The 24,838-nt window shown below is 36.1% G+C and overlaps 1 protein-coding gene across 5 annotated transcripts in view; it reads right to left on the bottom strand.

The window, feature by feature from the left end:
* LOC149845929 (uncharacterized) overlaps positions 1–21,825 on the bottom strand; it is a 68,951-nt gene extending 47,126 nt beyond the window's left edge. For 4 of the 5 annotated variants that reach the window (XR_016430486.1, XR_016430485.1, XM_089997791.1 and 1 more), the window contains exons 1-6: positions 21,479–21,819; positions 21,203–21,281; positions 20,469–20,563; positions 13,659–13,763; positions 13,467–13,546; positions 3,863–3,953 (exon numbers count right to left, since the gene is read on the bottom strand). Coding sequence is in view for 3 of the 5 variants with exons in the window: in XM_089997791.1 (XP_089853917.1) it covers positions 3,863–3,953; positions 13,467–13,546; positions 13,659–13,763; positions 20,469–20,563; positions 21,203–21,281; positions 21,479–21,706 (678 nt within the window). In the remaining 2 variants the exon portion in view is untranslated. Of the gene's footprint in view, positions 1–3,862; positions 3,954–13,466; positions 13,547–13,658; positions 13,764–20,468; positions 20,564–21,202; positions 21,282–21,478 lie in introns of all 5 variants that reach the window. The other variant, XM_089997790.1, reaches the window with a different exon arrangement.
* Positions 21,826–24,838: the final 3,013 nt, after the last annotated feature.

Below are 24,838 nucleotides of genomic sequence, written 5' to 3'. Positions count from 1 at the left end.
AGCTATATTAGCACATACCTTAAGCTCCACATTGTTCATAAACCACGCAAGGATTTTTGCGTGATTGCTTTCCCAATCTTCTACTTCCTTTTGATGATTTTCAATGGCCTTGAGACGAGCATCTCCCTCAAGAGCTTTTTCTTGATCTTTTTCCATTTTTGTGAGCATAAGCTTCGGTTCCGGAACGGTCCCCATGACATAACCCCAAAGCTTCTTCCCTTTGAGATTATTCTCCATTGCCGATGCCCACATCATATAGTTCTTTCCATTGAGTTTGAAAGAAAGATCAATCTTTGTCTCCATGATGTTGCCAAGAAGTGAGAAGATGTCCACCAAAATAAGAGATACACGAACCACACCTTTCCTTCAAGAATCGAGTGGCTCTGATACCATGTAATGAGATATTGCGGAAATATAAAGAGTGCATACAAGCACATACAACAATGAATAAAAGAGAAAATATCACAAGTCCACGAAGGGACAATACAAGCACAAGCCTTTAAGAAGGCAACAATATACAAAGCCTCTTATTGAAAAGAGAGAGGAGCTCTCCAAGATAAAAATACACAAGGGGATCACCCCTATTTATACAAGAGAAGGAGGAGGAAAAAGGAGGGCCAAAGGGCCTCAAAAGGAGAGCCAAAAGGGGGCTCCCATAGAGTCGTTGGGAGCCCCCAACGGTCACATTTGTGACCGTTGGGGGCTCCAACGACTTCTATGTTGGAGCCCCTTTTGGTCCTCAAAAATAATAAAAAGAAAAATAAAAAAATAAATAATAAAAATTACATTTGATCAAAAAGGAAAAAATAGTTGTTTTCTAAAACAACTGTGAAATTACAAAAATACCCCTATCGGGTATTGATGTAATAAACAGAATATATATATATATATATATATATATATATATATATATATATATATATATATATATATATATATATATATGTATATATATATATAATAGGTACATTTTAACACCCCCCCCCATCGAGTTTTAGTATTCACAAAGGAAAAAATTTTAGATTAAGAAAGGCGTTATATGGGGTCAAACAGACCCCAAAAGTCTGGTATGATAGATTTAGTAGTGTCATGATTCATTTGGAATTCCATTCTTGTTATACTGATACTGCTCTTTTTGTTAAAAGTATAGGTATCAATATTGTCATTCTACTGCTATACTTGGATGACATGATAATAACAGGAAATGATGAACAAGGAGTTATTGAAAATAAAAATGTTTTAAAAAAAATTTAATATTTCTGACTTTGTGTTTTTAAGATATTTTTTAGGTATTGAAGTCACCTACTTTCCCAAGGGCTATATTCTCTTTCAGATGAAGCTTTCTATTGATATTTGTGCTAAGTCTGGTATTACAGATGACAAGAAAGTGGACACCTGAAGTTGTCAATGCAAAGCTAAGACTTGAAAATGGTACTCCATATAAACAGTTGATTGGGTTACTTACCTATTTAACAATCACCAAACCAAACATAGCACATGTTGTTCATTCTGCAAGTCAATTTCAGCATGCTCCAACCACCATACACATGAGTGTTGCATTGCGGATTGTGAGATATATAAATAATTTTATAAATAAAGGGTTTTTCTTATCCTCATCCTCATCTTTAGATTTGTTTGCTTATATTGATGTTGAATGGAGAGGAAATTCAAATGATAGGATCTCTGATTTTTTTGTTTTTTTAGGGGATTCTCTAATTTCATGGCGGTGCAAGAAGAAACAGAAAGTTTCATTGTCATCTACTGAAGCTGAATATAGGGCTAGTAGCAATGACACCTTCCATGAGCGCACCAAACATATCAAAATGGACTGTCATTATGTACGAAATGAATATTTGAAAGGAATCATCGAGCTTCCATATGCTACTTTTGAATATCAACTTGCTTACTTCTTTATCAAAGCTCTTGCAATCACCTCATTTCATATTATTACTTAACAAACTTTCAGTGTATACACCGTAAGCTATGTCACATAGGTGTGGGTGCGGATGTGGCTACGGGTGCGGATGCGGCACTGTAAAGGGTGCGGGGAGTGTATGTATGTATGTATATATATATACCGCACCCAAGTTTTTTTAAAGTGCTGCATCGCCGCACCTGCACCTATGTCACATGGTCTATTTAAACATTCATATATATATATATATATATATATATATATATATATATTAACAGTTTTAAGTTAACACTACGTGTATTTGTGTGCATTTATATATTTATATATATAATATAAATAAAAATGGACCTGATTAGGGTTAACTGAATATACTTTTGGATAGAAATGGAACTCAGTGTGGTTGACTTCACCTAACACAAAGGAAGTTGTGTCCAAGTGTCACACCCACCTGGGTGCGGGTACGATGCCTTGTTAGAAGAGTCTGTGTGACATAGACTGTAAGTTTGAGGAGTGTTAAAATATGAATGTTTAAATATATAATTATATATATATATATATATATTCTTAAAAATAAACGAATATATAATGACTGATAGGGGCATTTTAGTCATTTCACATTATATAACTAGGTTAGGAATAGATTAGTTAGATAGTTTTTTTTAATAAATGTATTTTTCATTTAATGTAAGGGGCTCTATGGGGATTACCCATAGAGACGTTGGGACTGCTCCCAACGGCTAAAAATATAGTTGTTCGTAGCTCCCAATGTCTCTATGGGAGATCCCAAGTCTCCCTCTCTTGTGTATAAATAGGGGCATAATGTCCCCATTTATTTTTAAGCTTCTTACTAAGCTTTTTGTCAATAAAGAATTTTTTTTACATTTTGTTGCAAGTTCTAATTGGCTTATTGTGTTATCCTTAAGTGGATTTGTAGTTGTATTGTGTGTTTGTATGCCCTTTGTTGGCTTGTATTCGTTTTTTGCTCATTTCATTACAGATTAAAGAGGAAATCCAAATGATAGGGTCTCAACTAATGGTTTTTGTGTTTTTTTAGGAGATTCTCAGATTTCATGAAGGTGCAAGAAGCAACAGAAAGTTTCACTACCATCTACTGAAGCAGAATATAGGGTTAGGACTACAACAACTATCGAACTTGTATAGCTAAGGAATCTTCTCAAAGATATCGGAATAGACATCTCCAGACCTTCGAAGATGTATTGCGACAACAAGAGTGTCATCTATATTGCCAGCTACCACACCTTCAATAAGAGCACCAAGCATAAAATGGATTGCCATTATGTACAAGATGAATATTTGAAAGGAATCATCGAGCTTCCATATATTACTTCTGAGTATCAACTTGCCGACTTCTTTACCAAAGCTCTTGCACCACGTTTTATATTCTTACTTAACAAACTTTCAGTGTATACACCATAAGTTTAAGGAAGGGTGTTAAAAATAAATAAATATATATATAATGCCTAAAGGGCATTTTGGTCATTTCACATTATGTAACTAAGTTAGTTCAATAAGAATAGGTTAGTTAGATAGTGTTTTTTACTTTTTTTAAATAAATTTATTTTTATTACCTTAAGGGGCTCTACAGGGATTACCCATAGAGACGTTGGGGCTGCTCCCACTGGCTATAGATATAGCCGTTGGGAGCTCCCAAGTCTCTATGGGAGCTCCCAAGGCTCTCTCTCTTTCTTTTGTGTTGTGTATAAATAGGGACACATTGTCGATATTTATTTTATGCTTCTCACTAAGCATTTTATCAATAAAATCTATATTTTTTGCATTGTGTTGCAAGCCCTAGTTGGCTTATTGTGGATTTGTAGTTGTGCACATTGTATTGTGTGTTTGTATGCCCTTAGTTGGCTTGTATTTATTTTCCGCTCATCTCATTACAATAATGAGTAACTAGGGTACAATAGGAGCAGTGACAACCTGCTTATGGGCACAATCAGGTTCTCCTTTTATCTCCCATGTGAGACTGATCAGAGCCGTTCCCATAGCACAGTAGTGATGGCATATCCACCTATCAAGGATGAACAAAATCAGATGTTAGGATAATATAAATGAACTTCCACATGAGAACTAACAAGTAGCTAATCATTGATTTCTATTTCATAAAATAGAGAAAAGGAAGCAACACCGACAAGCCTGTTTCCTATACATCATTAGTGGTAATGGCAACAAGAAAAATGCATAAGCATGCCGAACCATGAGAGAGAGAGAGAGAAATGCATTTGTTTTGGCCCTGTAACACTTTCAGGCCCGCATTAAATGAATTGCCACTTAAACAATAATCCCTTATTCTAGTGATGAGGATTGCATCTTTTTTTTTTGAAGGTTGGGCTATCAATTCCAAGGCCCCCTGTTGCAAATCTGCTTTAAAAAATATTATAACACTTGGTTCAGGCTATGTGCAAAAAAAAAACAATATTTGAGCTTTTGACTTTTATTGCTGCTCATTCAGAATGCTGCACAGATTTTTACTGTTAAGTTATTCAAGACCTGTTGGCATGTGAAGATATCAGAATTGTATGACCCTGATATGGTTATCAAGGTAATCCACTTCACAGTCCAATTTCTTTGTATCAATCATTGGCCTTGCTTCATAGTTCAATTTCCTTTGTAGGCATGCCAGTGATTGATACTGAAGTGTCTTGTATTCTACATGATACATTCAGGTATGATGTCATAACAGGCCTTCAGCACAAAATATACTTGTCATAGATCCCTTTGTTCCTCAATTGACTGAGGTCATGGCATACAATTTCTACCATTTGCAGTACCTAGGGATGGATTCAAGTGTTGGTGTCAAACATGGGGATATATATATATATATGCAATCTAGTGGAAAACACCATTTTTCCACTTTTTTGGTAATCTAACCTTTTTAGTGACCTATATAGTTTCTTTAGTAGAAAAGAGGCTTTCGATCATATTGTGCAACATGTACGTTGGTTTTCCAAGGGCATTGTAGTACTCTTTAATGTTCATTACTCCATGTGTCATGGTTCTTATTTTGTCTTGTAAATTGCACACGTGCAATATCTTTAAGGGAATACATGTGCTCGAGGTAATTCCAAGCATCATAAGCATTCTCAAACTTAGCCAAACTAGAGCATTTATTAATGTCAACGGTATTAATAAGCCATGACATTATTTTTTAAGGTCCAATCCGCCATTCTTTTCACTGTCTCTCGTACTCCACTATCGCCTTGGTTTTCTCCTCTCCTAAAAGCTCAATACTCTTCCCATTGTCTATTTTAGTAAGAATAAGCTTTGGCTCCACATCGGTACCATCTACCAAGCCCCAGTCATTTTTCCCATATTTAGTGCTTCATGATTGAAGACCACATTACATAGTTTGTGTCATTAAAGCTTTGCAGGTACAATAGTGATGATCTCTTTGTCATCCATAATGGAGATAAAGAGAGAGAAGAGATGGAGGGAAAGAAAGAGCAAGAGAAACAAAAAAAGTCTCTTGAATCACGAACACTTGGAGCACACAAACCACAACCTCTTCACTTGAGCCACTTGAGATCAATTTCAAGGATCAAAAGTCAATGGCTTTGATACCATGTAATGAATAGAACACCCACAAGTGTAGATAAGTGTAGATCTACAAAACACGAGCACAATCAATCACCAAATCAGCCAGCAAAGGTCACGACCACAAGGGCCACTAAAGGCACAATCACAATAATAGACACTAAGGGCACAATAAAAACACTCCAAAGATAGCACTCAATATAAGAAAAAAATATTTTATTAATGGCTGGACAATGCACAAATAATGCATTGCCTTACAAAGGGGAAGAAACCCTATATATATACAAAGAAGGAGGCCATATAGCCATTGGCCTAGCACTAACGGCTAGTCAGCTCAATGTTGACTACACAAAAAATACAAAAAAAATAAAGAATAAAAATAAAGAACAAAAGAAATATATATAATGTATATATGTATATACATACATGAGTATGTATACACGTATATATCAATGAAAGTGTGCCTCGCCTCGAGGCGCGCATGTGTAGCAAAATAGGCCAGAGGTGTGCGCCTCGAGGCGAGGCATGCCTCAAACCGATTGGGTCAAACCCAAATCTAATACATAAAAAAAAGAAATGAAAGGGGGAGGCCCGATGGGCTAGGGAACTCTCTCTCCTACTGAAAGAAAACAAAGAAGAAGAAGAGCACCAGGTATGTACCCCTCTCTCTCACCTTCGTCTTTTCTCCTTTTCTTCTTTTTCTTCTTTTTCTTCTTTTTCTTCTTCCCTTCCTTTGTTCATTATTCTGCTTGTTTCTTCCTCTTTTTTTCTTCTTTTTCTTGTTCCCTTCTTCTTCCATCCTACATTTTCTTATTCTTCTTCATATTCTTTCAGTCTTCTTCTTTTTCTTTCGTTCTCCTCCTTATTGTTCTTCTTCTTCATTTGCTTCTTCTGTTCTTCTCCTTCTTCCAGTCTTCTTCTTCAATTCTTTTTATTCACTCTTTTTTTAATTCTTCTTCTTCTTCTTCTTCTTCTTCTTCTTCTTCTTCTTCTTCTTAATGACTGGATTTTTTTTCAATTAATTGACTGTATATAAAAATTGTATGTCAATTTTGTTAGTTTGTTTATATAAAAATCATATATATGAAATTGTTACTTTCAGTTTGTGTAATTATTTGCAAATATGCATGTGACCATGTATGTACTTATATATATATATATATATATATACATACGTATATATATAAGTATATATATATATGTATATATGTATATATACATAATATATTTCTTTTTCTGTACAACCAAAAACCCGATAGGGGTGTTTTGGTAAATCACCAATGTACTTTTTCCTTTTGGACCTTTTCCTTTTTTCTTTCTTTTCCCCTTTTTCTTTTTTTTTATTTCTTAGTTTTACTTTTGAAGGACCATAAGGGGCCCCACCTATCTAGTCGTTGGGGCCCCAACGATCATATTTATGACCGTTGGGGCTCCCAACGACTAGAAGGGAGCCCCCTTTATGGTCCCCCTTTAGCTCTCCTCCTCTATAAATAGAGGAGGCTCACTCTTGTAAAGGTATTGGGTTTTCACCCTCCTCTTTCTTTCTTCAATAATATTCAACTTATGACTTTAAGTCATTTTCTACTTTTGTGAGTTTTGTGTATACACTTTTAGTGTTTATGTTCTTGACTCTTGTGGTCACTCTTAAAGAGTGTTCTTGCTCTATTGGTGCTTCCGCCCCTCTTCATTACATGGTATCAAAGCTCGGTTGGTGATTGGGCTTCTCTTTGCTATCTCGGGACGTGTGTCTCTCAAGCTTTTGAAGAAAGAAAGAATATTTGGTGCCGATGGAACGTGATTCTAAAGTTGATCTTTTTTTAAGCTCAATGGGTCCAATTATCTTATGTGGGCCTCCGCTATGGAAAATCATCTAAGAGGTAAGAAACTTTGGGGTTTTGTTATGGAAACTACTCCCGAACCCTCTCTTGTTCTCACTAAAATAGAAAATGAGGTTGAAAAAGCTTTAGATGGCGATGAGCGCATCAAAGCTATTAATGACCATCAATCCAAAGTTGAGGATTGGGAAAGTAACTATGCCAAAATTTTGGCATGGTTTATGAACAATGTGGACCTCAAAAATTGTGCTAATATTGCCAAATTTAGAAGAGTCAATGAGGCATGGTTCTTCCTTAAGGGTATGTATACCCAAAAGTATCTTGCTCGATAATTTTTTTGTCAAGAAAAAATCCGTTCCACCAAACAAATGGATATGAGTGTCCGGGACTACTTTAGCTCTTTAACCCCTCTTTGGGATGAACTTGTTCTTCTTGAGCCTAAATGGGTAGCTCCGGAAGATATTGAATTAAGAAGGGAACAAATTGAAAAAGAGCACTTTTTCCAATTTCTTCATGGTCTTCGACCGGAATTTGAACAAGTTAGGGCATCCCTTCTCCATAGAAGTAAAGCCTTACCCATTGAAGACGCCCTTGCCGAAATATGCCAAGAAAAAACTTGACTTGGCCTAAGCATTAAGAGTGATGAAGTTTTGGCCGTTACTAGGCCCGGATCAAATGTAAAAGCATATAGACCTCCTCACTTTAACAAAAATAATGGGCCTAGAAGGGGAGTGATATGTCACTATTGTAATGAACCAGAACACATTAGACCGGTTTGTCCAAAGCTTAAGGAAAAAGTAGCCGTGGTTGAAGAAAATTCTCCAAAGAAGGAAGAAGAAAGTGCTAAAGAGGGAGATATCAAAGAAACTCTTAATCATATCTCTGAAGTTCTCCAACATCTTTTCAAAACTTCTTCTTCAACATCCGGAGCCGCCATCGCCTATTCTTCATCACCTCCAGGTATGTGGATACTAGACTTCGGTGCTTCTTTTCATATGACATCTCATAAAAACTCTCTTTCTAATGTTTTTTCCGAACCCATATCTTCTTATGTTTCAACGGCCGATGGAACATCTTTAAAATTTGAGAGTATTGGAACACTTGATTTTAAAACCTCTCAAAACTTTTTCGTTCCTAAAGTAAGAATCGTTCCAAAGATTAATCTAAATCTTTTTTCCGTTTCCCAAATCACCGATCATGGATGCCAAGACTCTTTCTCACCTAAAGATTGCACCGTGCAGGATCTCCGGTCAGGGAAGCTGATTGGGCAAGGCCATAGAAGGGGTGATCTCCATTTTATGGATTTTTTTACTCTTCCATCTAAGTCATCTTGCAATCTTGTAAAGGACAAAAGTATTGGAATTTGGCATGAGAGACTTGGTCATCCAAATTTTGTAAAAATGTCTCTTTTTCCTTTTTTGAACAATACTTGTAAAGACAATCACATGACTTGTAAATATTGCATTTTTGGAAAATCTAAAGCTACTCCATTTTCTCAAATAAATTATTTCACCACTCGGCGTTTTGAACTTGTTCATTCCGATGTATGGGGACCTTCCCCTATTTTGCCCAAAGGAGGATTTTCCTACTATGTGGTCTTTATTGAGGACTTCACTCGATTTACATGGATTTACTTCTTAAGCCGCAAATCCGAAGCTTTTTCCTTCTTTAAGAAATTTCATGCGATGGTTAAAAATCAATTTTTGGGAAATTTATCAATTCTTAGGTCCGATTCGGGAGGCGAATACATGTCAAATGAATTTCAAAGCTATTTAAAAGAAAATGGAATTTGTCATCAACGTTCTTGTCCCAACACTCCGCAACAAAATGGTCTTGCGGAAAGAAAGCATAGACACATTATAGAAACCACAAGAACGTTATTAATTTCAAAAAATATTCCAAAATCCTTTTGGGCCGAAGCGGTTCTAACCTCAACATACCTTATCAATAGAATCCCTTCATCTTCTTTGAAAAATCTTTCTCCATTTGAGAAACTTTACAATATGTCTCCCGATTATAAAAGACTAAGAATTTTTTGATGTAAATGCTTTGTTCTAACTCACAAAAATGATAAACTTTCTCCTAGGGCTATTGAATGTATTTTCTTAGGATATGGCGAAAAACAAAAAGGTTATCGATGTTTTGACATACTCAAAAACAAACTTTATATCTCAAAAGATGTCACATTCCTAGAAGAAGAAAATGGTTTTTCGCACAAACCAAATGAAAATATTGATTATTCCTTTTTACTTGACTTGTTACCTCAAGAAAACATCATAAATGATCATATTGATCCTAATGAACCTCTCATAGAAGATCATTTTGAACATCCAAATGATGATCAAAATTTAGAAGAAAATGTATCAAGACAAACACAAGTCTACTCTAGAAGGAATGAAAGAAATCCACCTTGTGCCCTTGAAAAATTCTCTCAAAGTGAGTCGATTGAAGAAACCTCTCAAAGAAGATCAAATCGTATTTCTAAAGTACCAAATAGATTTGTATCGTATGATTCTTTTTCTCCAAACTTTTGAGCATGTCTACTAGCTCTTCACTCCTTTCATGAACCATCTCATTACAATGATGCTAAACAATATGCTCATTGGAATAAAGCAATGGAACTGGAACTTAATGCTCTTAAAAGGGCACAAACTTGGGAAATCATTGATCCACCCAATGGCAAGAAACCCGTTGGATGTAGATGGGTTTTTAAAGTAAAAACTAAGAGTGATGGTTCATTAGAAAGATATAAGACTAGGTTAGTTGCCAAAGGATATGCCCAAGAGTATGGGGTAGATTATGATGAAACTTTTGCCCCAGTTGCTCAAATGACTAGTGTTCGAGCCCTTATTGCAATAGCCTCTATTAAAAATGGTCAATTTTTCAACTAGATGTCAAAAATATCTTTTTAAATGGAAATTTAAATGAAGAAGTTTATATGGAACCTCCTCCAGGTATGAATTTAAATGAAAAAAATTTTAAATTAAAAAAAGCCTTATATGGACTTAAGCAAGCTCCTAAAGCTTGGTATGATAAGTTTAGTAATGTATTAATCAATTTAGGATTTACTTCTTGCTATACTGACACTGCTCTTTTTGTTAAGAAGACAGGTGACTCCATTGTTATGCTTTTGTTATATGTTGATGATATGATCATCACTGGGAGTGACAAAAAGGGGGTAAATAATGTAAAGTCTATGTTAAAAGAAACTTTTGATATGTCTGACCTTGGATACTTGAGATATTTTTTAGGAATTGAAGTAGCTTATTCTGCATGAGGTTACATCCTATCTCAAATGAAATTAGTTGCAGACATTTGTACCAAGTCAGGAATATCTGATGAAAAGAAAGTTGAGACTCCCGAAGTTATCAATGCAAAACTGAGACTTGAGGATGGTGTTCTTCTTGAGGATCCAACCCCCTTTCGTCAATTAATTGGATCCCTCACCTATCTATCCATCACACGTCCAGATATAGCTCATGTGGTTTATGCAGCAAGCCAGTTTCAGCATGCACCCACTTCAGTTCATATGGCAGCCGTAATGAGAATTGTGCGATACGTCAAAAATACCATCTCCAAGGGACTCTTCTTATCCTCTTCCTCATCTCTTGAGTTAACTGCTTTTACTGATGCTGACTGGGGAGGAAATCCCAATGATCGTATCTCAACTACTGGTCTTTGCATTTTTTTAGGTGAATCCCTCATTTCGTGGAGATGCAAGAAACAGCAGAAGGTCTCACTATCATCCACTGAAGCTGAGTATCGGGCCATGGCAATGACAACTATGGAAATCGTATCGCTCAGAAGTCTCCTTGGTGGCATGGGCATCCTCATTTCCTCTCCCACCAAGCTCTGCTGTGATAACAAAAGCGCGATATATATTGCAAGCAATCATACTTTTCACGAGCGGACCAAGCATATCGAAATAGATTGCCATTATGTTCGAGACGAATATCTCAGAGGAACTATCACATTGTCATATGTTACTTCAGAATATCAACTAGCTGACTTCTTCACCAAAGCGCTCCCAACTCCACGATTTATGTTTCTTCTTAGCAAACTTTCGGTCTTCTCCTCATAAAGTTTGAGGGGGCATGTTAAATTATGTATATATAAATATATATATACATATACTTATATATATACATACGTATATATATATAAGTATATATATGTATATATGTATATATACATAATATATTTCTTTTTCTGTATAACCAAAAACCCGATAGGGGCGTTTTGGTAAATCACCAATGTACTTTTTCCTTTTGGACCTTTTCCTTTTTTCTTTCTTTTCTCCTTTTTCTTTTTCTTTTTTTATTTCTTAGTTTTACTTTTGAAGGACCATAAGGGGCCCCACCTATCTAGTCTTTGGGGCCCCAACGATCATATTTATGACCGTTGGGGCTCCCAACGACTAGAAGGGAGCCCCCTTTATGGTCCCCCTTTAGCTCTCCTCCTCTATAAATAGAGGAGGCTCACTCTTGTAAAGGTATTGGGTTTTCACCCTCCTCTTTCTTTCTTCAATAATATTCAACTTATGACTTTAAGTCATTTTCTACTTTTGTGAGTTTTGTGTATACACTTTTAGTGTTTGTGTTCTTGACTCTTGTGGTCACTCTTAAAGAGTGTTCTTGCTCTATTGGTGCTTCCACCCCTCTTCATTACATGTACATGTAATTGACTGTTAGATCATGGAAATTAAAAAAAAAAATTGTTAAATGAAAATGTTTGTTTTTTTATTTGTGAGACTAAGTGTAAGTTTGGATTATTTTGTGTGATTTTAGTAGTTTGATAGAGCTAATTTTTCAAACAAGCATGCATGAAAAATTAGCTCAATGTTTGTTTAGAACTTAAGAAGAGTTTGTGTGCATTATTATATGATGATGTTAAGGAATTTGATTGTTAGTGATTTTGTTACTTAAATTTTCATTGAATGCTCACATTTAATTTGTTAGATACTTGGATAGATCAAGTTGTTGCATTAATGATACTTTTATATGTTATTCTCATATTTTTTGGTATTTATTAATGGTTGTTGCTTCATCAATAAAGCATTTCTTTTATTCATTTCTATTTTTAGATATTTTTTAATGTTTTCCAATTTTAAAAATATATTTTTGAGGCTTGCGCTTTATGCCTCGCTTCATTTTTGGAGGAGTGCTTCGCTACGCCTCAGTGCTTTTCACAACATTGGTATACATATATATAATATACACAAATAACTATATACAACTTAAGAGAGTCAACTGGTGACTCGGTGATGCATTTCTGCAACCAGTATTATATCTTATTGCTTTTTTAGTTGTGCAATATGCAACACTACAAACATGTAAATCTTTCAACAGTCCTACAGAAATATCCTTTTAATTATACAAAGGATGTGTCTCTCACATAACATTCCACTAGCTTATGACCACCTCATCTAACTATGTTTAATATCCTTATGCCTTTTTCTTTCTTTAAAGATAGGCTTAATACCCATATACTTGGCCCAGTTTTGGATAACACATTTATTCTTATGTATATGAACCAAAATACCCTTTTTTCACCCATTGCACACTTCTTTTGTGGACAAATAATTGTTAAAATGTTTTATTAACCATTTTATCACTATCTCACCAACTGAGTTTCAAGATTTGATAGGAAACCATCTGGACCTGATGATTTATTTTTCTTTATATTATTTAACATTATTTCTACTTGATCACTAATCAACTTCTTAAGATACATACGTTTCATAAACTTTCTATAAACTTGTTAGAAGATCATCTAGAGAAAACCTGAATGAGGATTGAATTTTGTCTGTAGAAAAACTAAAGATGCAAGAATTGCCAGTTATGTTTTGTCTGTAGAAAAACTAAAGATGCAATAATTTCCAGTCATGTCGTCTCCATATTTATTAAATCTACAATGAGTATAAAACTACTATAGATCAAAGTGAATGACGAAATCATAGCAAGTAATCTATTATAAAACCCAACATACAATCTCATGGCATCATCAGCTTTGGATGAATGATGGGAAAATAAAGACTTTCACAGTTTCACCAGATCTTAAGAACCAGAATTTTCAAAAAGAATTAAATTGCATCACACGTCCATGCTCCAAAAGAAACTTGGCAAACCACATGAAGCAAAGATCAGACCATTTACCAAGGACGAATATCACTCCCATTTACTCTTAATATGTTCTCCCTCAAGGACAAACTCGTATATAGAAATAGCAGCCATGCCTGAAAAAAGAGAAATTTTCTCATGCTTTGATTCGATAAATTGATGAAAACTAAATTTCTATTGGAAGATGTAAATTGTTTTTCAAGTATCTGACAAGGAACAGGTAAATACTTGGTATAGTTGAACTGGAAGTGCAGGAAAGCATCCATCCCAGATCCAATGCCTTAAAAACAGGAGTGTGCATGGAAATATCATAAATAAAACAGCTGTGCGATCCTGCCAGCAATAATTAGTAGAGACATCAAAACAAGATAGAAAAAGATGATTTATCATTGCATTATGTATATATGCTACATGTTTATGTGCAAACTCGAATAAAAAAACAATTCATCAAATGATAGATTAACAAAATAGCAGGAAAAGGAATGGATACAAAACATAAAATGGTTAAGCGGCAGCAAAAATGTCTGTTAGTGAAGAAACTAAGATGGAAGAGAGAATACGGAGAAGAAAATGCATCAGCTGCCAAGAAGCAAAGGCCAGAACTTATGGATTAAACCATTATTCTATTCTTTGCAATGTTCTTAATAATGATTTATGATTATGGTATTAGGCTCAACATTAAGTATAAACAACCATATTATAAATCAAATTACAAAACTAGATGCCATTCTTAACATCACCTCAACACTGTGCATGGATATGACCATGGACATTTGCTTCTTAAGCTGATCATGCCAAAGGAATTCTGTGAGCGAACCTGCAATTGGATTCTTGCTGCTAACAAATTAAGGTCAAAATGCCAACGTCTTTAATTTTCTTCCAAGCAAAATCAACATGCTTATTCTTCAATCTTTTGACTAGATTCCAAAGAATTTTTGCAACGCTCTTATTTTCACAACATAAAATGGGTTAATCTGTTTTCTGAAATAAGCAGTCACCAAACGGTGAGCTGATTAAGCTTAAGAATTAGCAGCTGCCAGAGCTTGGTAATCAGCCCCTATACTTCATTCAGACATAGCATGCCTTTTATTGGAATATGGTACCAGATGATTTCAAAGACATACTTGTAACTCATTATGCGCCTACACCTATGTCACTTGAACACTGACACAAGTGCAGTGTTGTCAGACATGAAAGCAGCTAGGTCCTTTTCTGGGAGGGAAGTGTAAGAGCTATTAATGGGTGAAAGGACACATGATGATCCTTTTCAAAAATCCCAAGGGTATTTTATAACAAATACCCAAATGATTATGTGACCATCAAAAGTAATTAAATCCTTCCAAAAAAGACACTGCCCTGGTAGTTCAGTTATTTAGGCCAGTAAAACACGCCTAAAGTTATACAGACTTTAACACCCACCAACTTAAGTGTGTTTTATAACTTGAAGCTATCTACAACACTTGCAAATTTTCTTTTAGTAGGTTTTCATATTGAGAGCTTCGGTAGTCAAACAGTTCTAAACAATCTATTGCACTCTGGACTCTCAGTTATTTAAAAGTACCTATGATATTCTGTTTTTATTTCAAATCATAGTGTGAGATGGTACAAATGGTGAATTTTTAATCTCTTATTAAAGTGTACTGGTGCTTATTGTAATTATGGCACTTATATTTTTAAGAGCATCTTGTGTTATGGTTACATAACCATGGGAGCTACTGCCCAGCCTACCTACTGAAGAAAGCAGAGAATAATTTTAAAAAAAATATGAGTTAAACATTAATTTTGTTAAAAGGATACTCCTTATCCAAAAATCTCATGATATGATAGTTGAAAATTGATGTGTCGGCTAAGTTGGGGCTGAACTCTTATCAAGTGTTGCACGGATGACTGGCAACATGGGTTATGCATGCGAGGGTGTGGGTGTGTGGCAAGGGTGCTACAGGACACACATGCGAGCACACTAGTGCGGTGAAAAATGGCAGGTGTGTGTGTGTGTGAGAGAGAGAGAGAGAAGGGAATTCTCCTTCGAGGCAAAGAGACCTCCAAAAGCTAACAGCTAGTTTTCTCATTGATGATAAATGATTATTACATGGGGCCTATATAGTGCCTTTCATCCATATACTCCCATCTTCTCTCTGCTTAAAGGATGAATGCTCCAACCGATACTTGAATGAGATCGTTCTTGTCCATCCCGAACAAAAAACAACTCAAGAGTACAAAGTACCAATACCTCCAAACACAAATAGCAGCACAAGATAAACCACCAACTCAAGAGTACAAAGCTCAAAAAGGTGCAGTTAGTACTATCAAGTTTAACAGGGATACTTGAATGAGATCGTTCTTGTCCATCCCGAACAAAAACAACTCAAGAGTACAAAGTACCAATACCTCCAAACACAAATAGCAGCACAAGATAAACCACCAATGGTCTTAAATACCAAGTTGTAGGGCAAGAAGTAGTCAAGAATAGGCTGCTGCCTCTTATGTCTCTTCACAAGTTTCCCCACTATGAAAAAATCACACCAAATCTTGTCAAACCAAGTCTTCTACCACCTTTAAATAAAAAAATAACACTAATAGAAGCAAATTAGGTTCTCAAAAACTTGAAAATGGACTCAGATTCAAGTTTCAGATTGCAGCTTTAAGAAAATTTCCAGAGTCAAAAAAACAATTGAAACTCACTCCCTATAGCTGCAAATGACATGGAGTTTAGTGTTCTTCCAACTCGAAACCAACTTACTCTGAAAGTAGCCAAAACCAGTCAATCATCCATCCCTAAGATGACACCATCTGCATTTCCTGCTACTTCCCTGCAAAATTGCAGCTAGATGCTCCAGTGCCCTTCTTTTGGATGCAAAAACTCTCCTAAGTCCTAACTAACGCTGACACCATATTGAAATCAATCGTAGAGAGAGAGAGAGAGGTTCGATGGACAGCCAAACATCTTGTATTATTGAACTAAGAGAAAAGATACATGGGTCGAACCTCTTTGTTAGGGTTACCACAACAAAATAGAGAATTAAGACTAAAATACTCCTAACTCACATATTTACATCAATGTACATAAGAAACAAAAAACTGACAACTATAATCTAGCACAGTCAAACATATGATTTTCACACCAGCCTCAGTTAGCTTTTGATGTGAAAATTTAAGGGGAAAAATTGATGGTACCACCTTCAAAGTTCCTTATCAGCTGGAAAGTTCAATAAATGCTTTCTTCAAAAGAATGAAAAAAAAATCATTTGAATCAACATAGCCATTAACTAAATGATGAACTATTAAACATAATATTTTTAATGAATCAGCATGTAGACACCAAAACTACGAGACTCAAAAATGAATCTTCAGCGAAGGAACATGAGAAGCAAGTGCTTTAATCAATAAGAAGCATGAATTAGCCCAAGAGAAACCTATTTTTAGTAGGGTGCTTTGTAGACACCCAAAATTTTTCCGAGTTCTCAACCAACATTCATCTTGGCCATGATGTAAATTGTAAAGTCAATGCCATGACTTGTCAAAATTGAGATGCTTGTTCGCACTCAAGAGGATTAAGGTGTGAACTTTTCGAAAGGAAGGAAATTCTCGGGAGGTGCACAAACCTTCCAAACATAGTCAAGTACACTCAAACATTTTTAAAGGGTGCTTTGAAGTTCTATTTGATAAAATAATTTTCGAGAATAACTTTTTAAAAGGCTAGGTGTTTCAGGTCTTTTCGAGTAATAACTTGGGCTTTACCTCTTTTTTACTCGTAAATTGACATCCTCAAACTTTTTTAACCAAAAAGTAGAGGTTTCCAGCTTTCCAACAAGCCAAAAATCACTTCAATCCAATATCAAAGTAAAAAGTTAGGGCCAAAACATGTTTTTGGATTTTAAAAAAACTTGTTCAAAAAGTATGGCCCATTTTGAGAGCATTTTGACAATTCAAACAGTTTAATTTGGTTTTAAGCCCAAAAGACTAATCGTAGAAGAGGATATTAGCTTTCCAATACACTAAATTGTTCATCAAATGGACTTCTAGATCCCAAGATAGAGGTTTTTTCCTGAAATGTGTAAGGATAGGTCTGGACAATTTGGGTTTGAGCCATCCAGATTTGGATCCAAATGACTATCGGCAAATGGCCCATCTATCAAAGGTTAATTGGATCCAAATATGGATTCGGACTAGGTTGACCCGACCCATATTTGAATCCATTTGACAGTTGGCAAATGGTCCATCTACCGATGGTCAACTAGATGTGGACACAAAACCGGATCCGATCAAGCCCGATTGGTCCATGCCCGATTGGTCCTCAGTAGATGGCCATTTGCTGAGGATCAGAACATCGGTTGATGGCCCGTCTGCCAACGGCCTCAGTTGTTGAGGCCTGAAAAACGCCTATAAAGACTTTCTTTGTGCTTTATTTGGGGATTATCTCAAGCTTTTTCAAGCTTCTCCACTTGAGTGTGTGTGCTTGATGGAGAATTGGGAGCGCCTACCTTCTTTATTCCTTTCCTTCGCTTCCGAGAGCGGCCCCTCGAGGTAATTTCCTATTCTTCTAGCTTTCCTAGGTAACTAGCTTTCTAGTCTAGCTTTCCCGCTTCATTGACCACCAAGCCTCGGATTTATACGGAGTGTTTGACACTCTCTTAGCCTAGGATAGCCTTCTTACTTAGAATTTTCCTGCATTTTTGGGAGAAAATACTAAGTAATTACTTTAGTATAGTGTAGGAATTACTTTCCTAGCTTAATAGAGTAGTGTTTCCTACAAGGAGTGCCCCTTCCCAGTAAGCTAAGTCACATGGGTGCGGGTCGGGAGCGGGTGCGGGTGCGGGGATTCGGCACTTCCAAAAAACCCGGGTGCGGGGGTGCGGCAAATTTTTTTTTTTTTTTAAAAAAAAAAAAAAATATATATATATATATATATATATATATATATATATATATATATATATATATATATATATATTTAAAAGGGGTCCGAGTTCCCCCAACGCGGGTCCTGGGCAAGGCATATTTAAAAGTCGTCCCGCGTAATTACTCGGGCTTTAAAATCACCAGTCAATATTTTATTAGTTTTAACCTCTGTTTCCGTGACCGTACCGCCTCCAGCCATCTTTTCTACCTTTACATTTTTAGATTTCTTTATGACATATAATAAGATATTTGGAGATTTTGTGTTTTGCGCTTTTTCCTTCTGGAAGTGGAGGTGAGACTAGTTGGGGGCAATTAGTTAGTGCATCACGTGAAGGAACTTTGGTTGGAGTCCCCAACCCTGGTTGGGTGCAACACTCGAGACATGTAAAGGGTTAGTGTGATGTGATTTGAAGTAATAAGGGGCAGCAGCGTTAGCTTTGCTAATTTGTCCCAAAGGCCGAATGTTGGAAGCAGCAAAGGATGAAAGGGGGAGATTGGTTGCGCATCAGAGACCGGGGCAGTAGTAGTGCAGGCATAGCAGGGAGCTTTGCAGGTGCAGCAGCAGCCTTGGCCGTGAATGATTCCGGTGAAGAGAGGGAAGGTATTAGTCCAGCGCCTCAAAAGTTGTCTCGCACCGATGCGTTCCCTTTTAAGATGCCTCCCTTCTCCCGTTATAACAACAGCCCCACCTTTTATAACAGTGAGGGCAGGTCGAGCGATTTATACGATGTCCCTGTGGTGCAGTTGCAGCAGGAGCTACTGCAACAAGGACTCTGCAACCTTTTCCTATTGCCTTCAAATCCCCAGGTATCAACTCTAAAACAACACCCCTTCCAAAACACCCTTTGCATTTTTCCGGCACCTCTGATTTGTCCAAAGAATCACCCTTGTACCATTTCATAGGGCAAAATTTAAAAAAAAAAATCAAAAAGATGTATCAAAATGAGCCTGGGTGCGTTGACCGCACCCGGTGCCGCACGCGCACCCGCGTCGCGTCGCGTCGACGCGGATGCGGCATCTGTTTTTCCGAGTCCCTGTGACATAGCCAGTAAGAAACCCCGGTCAGAGTAGGGATATTATGCCGGATTCTAAGCTCCCGGTCGGAATGGGAAGACTCTGCCGACACCACAAACGGGGCTAGAGATTCAACAAGCCCGTAAGTTCTCTAACCTCTCGCTTTTTTTTATTTTTAGTTAAATTTTTATTGTTTGCATTTGCTAATTGTCAGTTTCTCTTTCTTGCCTATTACAGAGGCTTAATGGGTCCCACCACCAAGACTCTCTCTCTCTCTTTTCATAGGTGTTGTGAAAGCTCTGCCCAAAAGCTAGGAAAAGTGATTCTTCAAGAAAGTCTCAATCTTGATGAACGGCTGAATCTTGTACCGGCAGGGTTCCCATATTTTCTGAAATGGGAGGCGAGTTTTCTAAAGAAAAATGTTTTGAAAATCAATAAAAGATTTTGGATGTGGATTTTCACATCTATATGCTTGTCAAGGTCCTACCTAATACCACAAGTCAAATAAAATTGATAACTTCAGTAGAAAGGACTAAAGTCTGAATACTAGAAGCTAGTGGATCACCAACCTGTGAGGACACTTACTGGTTACTCCTGCTAAAAGAACATAATGAAAACCTCCCAAAATTTCTGAAAAAAAAAAGATGTGTAATACATAGATTTCTAGCACAAGATCAAAATGAGAAAAATACAAAATGAAGAAAACGACCATTATTTCAGAAAATCTCTTTGCAAGAAAGCTCTAGAACACAAATGTGCAATGCATAGGTATGTGCACTAAAAGGAACAATCACATTGATTAGAGTCTCTCAAAATTGTACAGTAACCTATCTAAGCCAATTAGTTTCCAAACTGTTCTCCACCAAAAAAGAATATCATAAATGTTAAACTTGTCAAGTGCAAGCCAATAATTGCAGCTTCTAATTAGTGCAAACAAGTACACATAACCATAATATATTTCATATAATCAATACTCTACCCACAACATTATTTATAGCCAGTTGATGATGCTCGAAAAACTAAATAAATGCTAGCACATACATCAATCATCGCTCTAATAAGAAAATTCTTCCAAGACAAACAAATCCATGACTTTAGTAAACAAAGCAGGTTGAGTAAACTTACCCGGTAACTGTTGTACTCCTCCTTCACTTTCAACTGCACATCCTTTCTGATTGCCCGTACATTAAGAGGACCAAGAAACATCCTAAGAAATCTACCTACACATGAACCACACAATATTATTCTCTATATAGAGACATTCAGAACAGTTAAGAACACCTACGATCTTGTGATTCCTAATGCCATTCTGGCCTATGTCACATGGATACTCTATTTTAACTCCCGTTCGGTATCCCCTTTTATACAAGTTATATTGGAAACCTCATAAAAATGGCTGTATCCCCATATCCGCAGCTGTATCCATGTGACAGATTATAGGTCCTAAACAGTCTTATCTCCTAAACCTTCCTAAAGGGCTTGAAAAGTCATATGCCTAGGTATTTGCTTAATTTGAACTTACAAATATATCCTACATAATTTACTTTTAGTAGAAAAAGATGCTTCAGATGGTGTGATTTTCATGTTTAGAAGTGTTTCCAGAGAAACAAAAAATCAACAGTTGATATCACACTAAAACTTGACGATGAAATCGAATTTTATGGCTACATTGATTCAATGTAAAGGACGATTTTTAGCAATTAAATAAAGATCAACACATCTACAAGTTTAGATAAAGAAAAAAATACCTTAACTATGTTCTTTTGAATTGTTTACGATGTTTAGGAGATGAAATTATTTAGGAGCTACACGCTAAGGAATCTACGGAAAGAGTCCATACAAGTCTCAGAAGACGGTACCATTGGATTTCACGGGGAGAAACAAAGAAACATCGCCATCTCTCATCACACATTTGGCTTTGTACAATTTGTCCTCCATCTTCACCCCAAAAAAAGCCAAAGAAAAGAATAAACACAATCAATAACGTCAAATGGAAGGAAATGGAACTCCAGACGATCTAATTACGAAAGAACGGACCTCAGGGAGTTCAATTAGTGATGAAAAAGCAAATCGGCAAATTCAAAAGAAGAAGAAGAAGAAGCCGATCGTTCGGAGCAACGGGATCAAGAGCAGACCTTATCGGCGGTCTGGTGATCGACGGCCCCGGCCTTCGTCGCTGCATCGATGGAGCGCTTGAGCCGCTGGATTTCGGACTCGAGGGCGAGGGCGCGCTGGCAGAGAGACTGCTCCTCGTTCTTGGTCTGGGAGATGAGGGAGGCGGACGAGTCCTGCAGCTCCTTCGCCCGCTCCAGCACCCGGGCGGCCTCCTCGAGCAGGGCGCTCTCTCCGTCGGCCTCCGCCATTCCTCGCCGGAAAATCCTGGCTTTTCCGGTGGGCGATCGGAGGAAGGAAAAGCGCGATCAGGAACGCAGCGGCAGAGGAGAGATGAAAGGAGCTCTTGCCTCTCGGGTTCTCCTTCTTTGTCGTTCTCCCTCGCTTAGTTTTGTATATAATCACTGCTCATTTTCGCTGCTTTTATTTCAGCCGTACAATTTTTCTCGACGTTGTTAACAGGAATAAAACGGAATTTTATCTCCTTGAAATTCGTCGAACGTAATGCGCTGGATTTTTTTGGAGGATAATTTACATATAGGCGGCTTGCATTTGACAAATTTACATTTAACAGCTTGAGATTTCAAATATTTGAATATCTCCGTTTCTTTTCTATTTAAAATTACTTATTTATCCTTAAGTATGTCTGTGGAGGGCTACAGGAGTGACAATAATGGGTAAATATTTAGTACGGTATGCAACTATTGAATAGAAATCACAGTTTTTTTCTTATTTTTTAGATTAATGTTTCTTTAGTAGAAAATAAGTTGTAAAGCATGCGATTATGATAGGCAACTAGGTTTCTCAAGGCCTTCAAAAATTAATCACCCATAATATACCAAAGTTTCATGACTCAATAATTCATAATTTTACATCCAAAAACCACGATTCAATGTTTAATCTTCGCTAAAACAATGTGAACACCTCTATGTGATTAGATTAAGTCGCCCTGTTACTTTTAGCTCAATGGTTTCATACTTTTTTTTCAAAGGCAGGTTGGGGTTAGGACCAGTTATTCAACTGAGCTTAGATGTGCACTGGCAGCTCATGTAGAAATTTACATATGAGGAAATACAAATTTGGCAAGCTAAAGCATGCTTTGTTATGCTCCAGATCGCAAGGAAGGTCCTCACTATTCAACACTCTTGGATTGCAGTAATTCTCTTTCTGTTTAGAGAACTGAACACTTGATTTTCTATATGTTCTTTCCGTACAATACACTGCACTTATAAAAGGTTCAAGCTTGGGGATACATCCTTGGGAGAAATCCCTTCAGCCCCAAGAGACACTATCTCTTGGTGTTTTATACATGTACTATATTTTAAGCATGTTTTATTATCCAAATATTTTATATGTGATTTGTTTGTAATTTGACTATTAGATGTATGAATAGTTGTGATTGTTGATAGAAAGTAATTGTTGGGGATGGCCTCCCAAGAGTCATCTTATGACCACATGACTTTACATATCCCGCTTGGCCATAAGAGATATCCTATGTTTTTAATGCTTGCTTTCATCCGGAACCTTACATACACACTTTTTGAGTGAACTTATGACTTACATGTCTATTAAAAACATCCTCAGTGACTACTTTGGTTAGCGAATCTGCTACCATGTCACTTGAAGAAATATAATTCATTGTTATTTCATTTTTCATAAGCATATCATGAATATATTGATACTTAACTTTAATATACTTACTTTTAGAGTTATCAGTTCTTGTTTGTATCAATCTTATAGCAACTTTATTGTTACAATAAAGTTGAACTGAATCTTTTTTAATATCAAATTTTAACTCATTTAGAAAGTGATTTATCCACACACCAAAAGTGATTGTCATGTTACAGACAATATACTCTGCTTCTTAGGTATGTTGAGTCATACACCCTTGTTTCTTGCATGACCATGCAACTGCCCCACCTCCAAACATAAATACATAACTAGAGGTGAACTTTGTTTCATCTCTATCACTAGCAAAGTTAGCATCTGAATAACCCACAAACTTTGGACTATCGCACTGATAGCATGGCTTGAGTTCCTTAGTTCCCTTTAGATATCGAAAAATCTTTTTTACTACTTTTCAATGAGAAAGCCCAGGATTACTTTGATGTCTACTTACTAGACTCACATCAAAATTTAAATCAGGTATGGTGCAAAGCATTACATATATCAAGCTTCCAATTGCCTGAGTAGAAGAAACATTCAACTTTTCTTGTCCATCTTTTAGATATTCATTCTTACTTAGTTTTAGACCTTTTACTACAAGAGTATCATTTGCCTTGGTACTTTTTATTCTAAATTTCTTTATAATGTGGTCAAGATATTTTTCTTGACTTTGACATAGCAATCTCATTTTTTTATTTTTTGTATTTTAATTTCAATAATATATGAAGTTTCACTTATATCATTCATTTCAAATCGAGAACTTAATCATGATTTAGTCATACTTATAACGTCTATGTCATTTTTTGTAATTAATATATCATCAACATAGAGAGATAACACAGTAAACTTACTCTTACTATTTTTTTTATATACACAGTGGTCCAAACTATTTGCCTTATAACCCAATTCAATTATAGCATTATGAATAGTCAAATACCGCTGTCTTGGTGACTGCTTAAGTCCATATAAGGATTTATTCAACTTGTATATTTTATCTTCTTGACCTTCAATTCAAAACTTTCTAGTTGTTGCATGAAAATAATTTCATTTAATTCACCATTTAAGAAGGTTGTTTTTGCATCAATTTGATATAAATCAAGATCAAAATAATACAAATAGATACCAGTTTGATTACATGAGAATAAGTTTCTTCATAATCAATCTCTTCTTGTTGAGAATAGCCTTTTGCTATTAATCTTGCCTTGAATTTATTAATAGATCCATTTGCCTTGAGTTTTTTCTTGAGAACACACTTATTACCAATTGCTCTATACCCATTAGGCATTGTGGTTAGTTTTCAAACTCCATTATTTTCTATGGAGTCCAACTCATCTTTTATTGCTTCCTCCATAGTTCAAATTCATTGAAAGCAATTGTATCTTCAAAACTCAAGTTATCAAGAGTTTCATCTATGTCCATGAAATAACATAATTCATCACTCAATAATGTATAATAATAATTCAAACAAGATGGAGGTGTTCTTGTTCTTTTCTATCCAATTACTAGTTGTGAAGTTTACTCATTATTTATAACTGGATCATTATGCTCTAACTCTTGAGTAGGTACCCCAGAATCATTTATAATATATAGAAGAACACCATCATCTTTAGGATTAAAATTACTTTATTTGGTTTTCAGGAATTCTACCTTCTCACTCTCTATAAATTCTTTCTCTGGATTATATAAATGATATCCCTTTAATCTTTTTGAGTATCTCA

Source organism: Nuphar pumila, chromosome 2 (genome assembly GCF_984573655.1).
Source record: "Nuphar pumila chromosome 2, dmNupPumi1.hap1.1, whole genome shotgun sequence".
NCBI lineage: Eukaryota > Viridiplantae > Streptophyta > Magnoliopsida > Nymphaeales > Nymphaeaceae > Nuphar > Nuphar pumila.
This window is presented reverse-complemented; position numbering and strand designations above follow the sequence as displayed.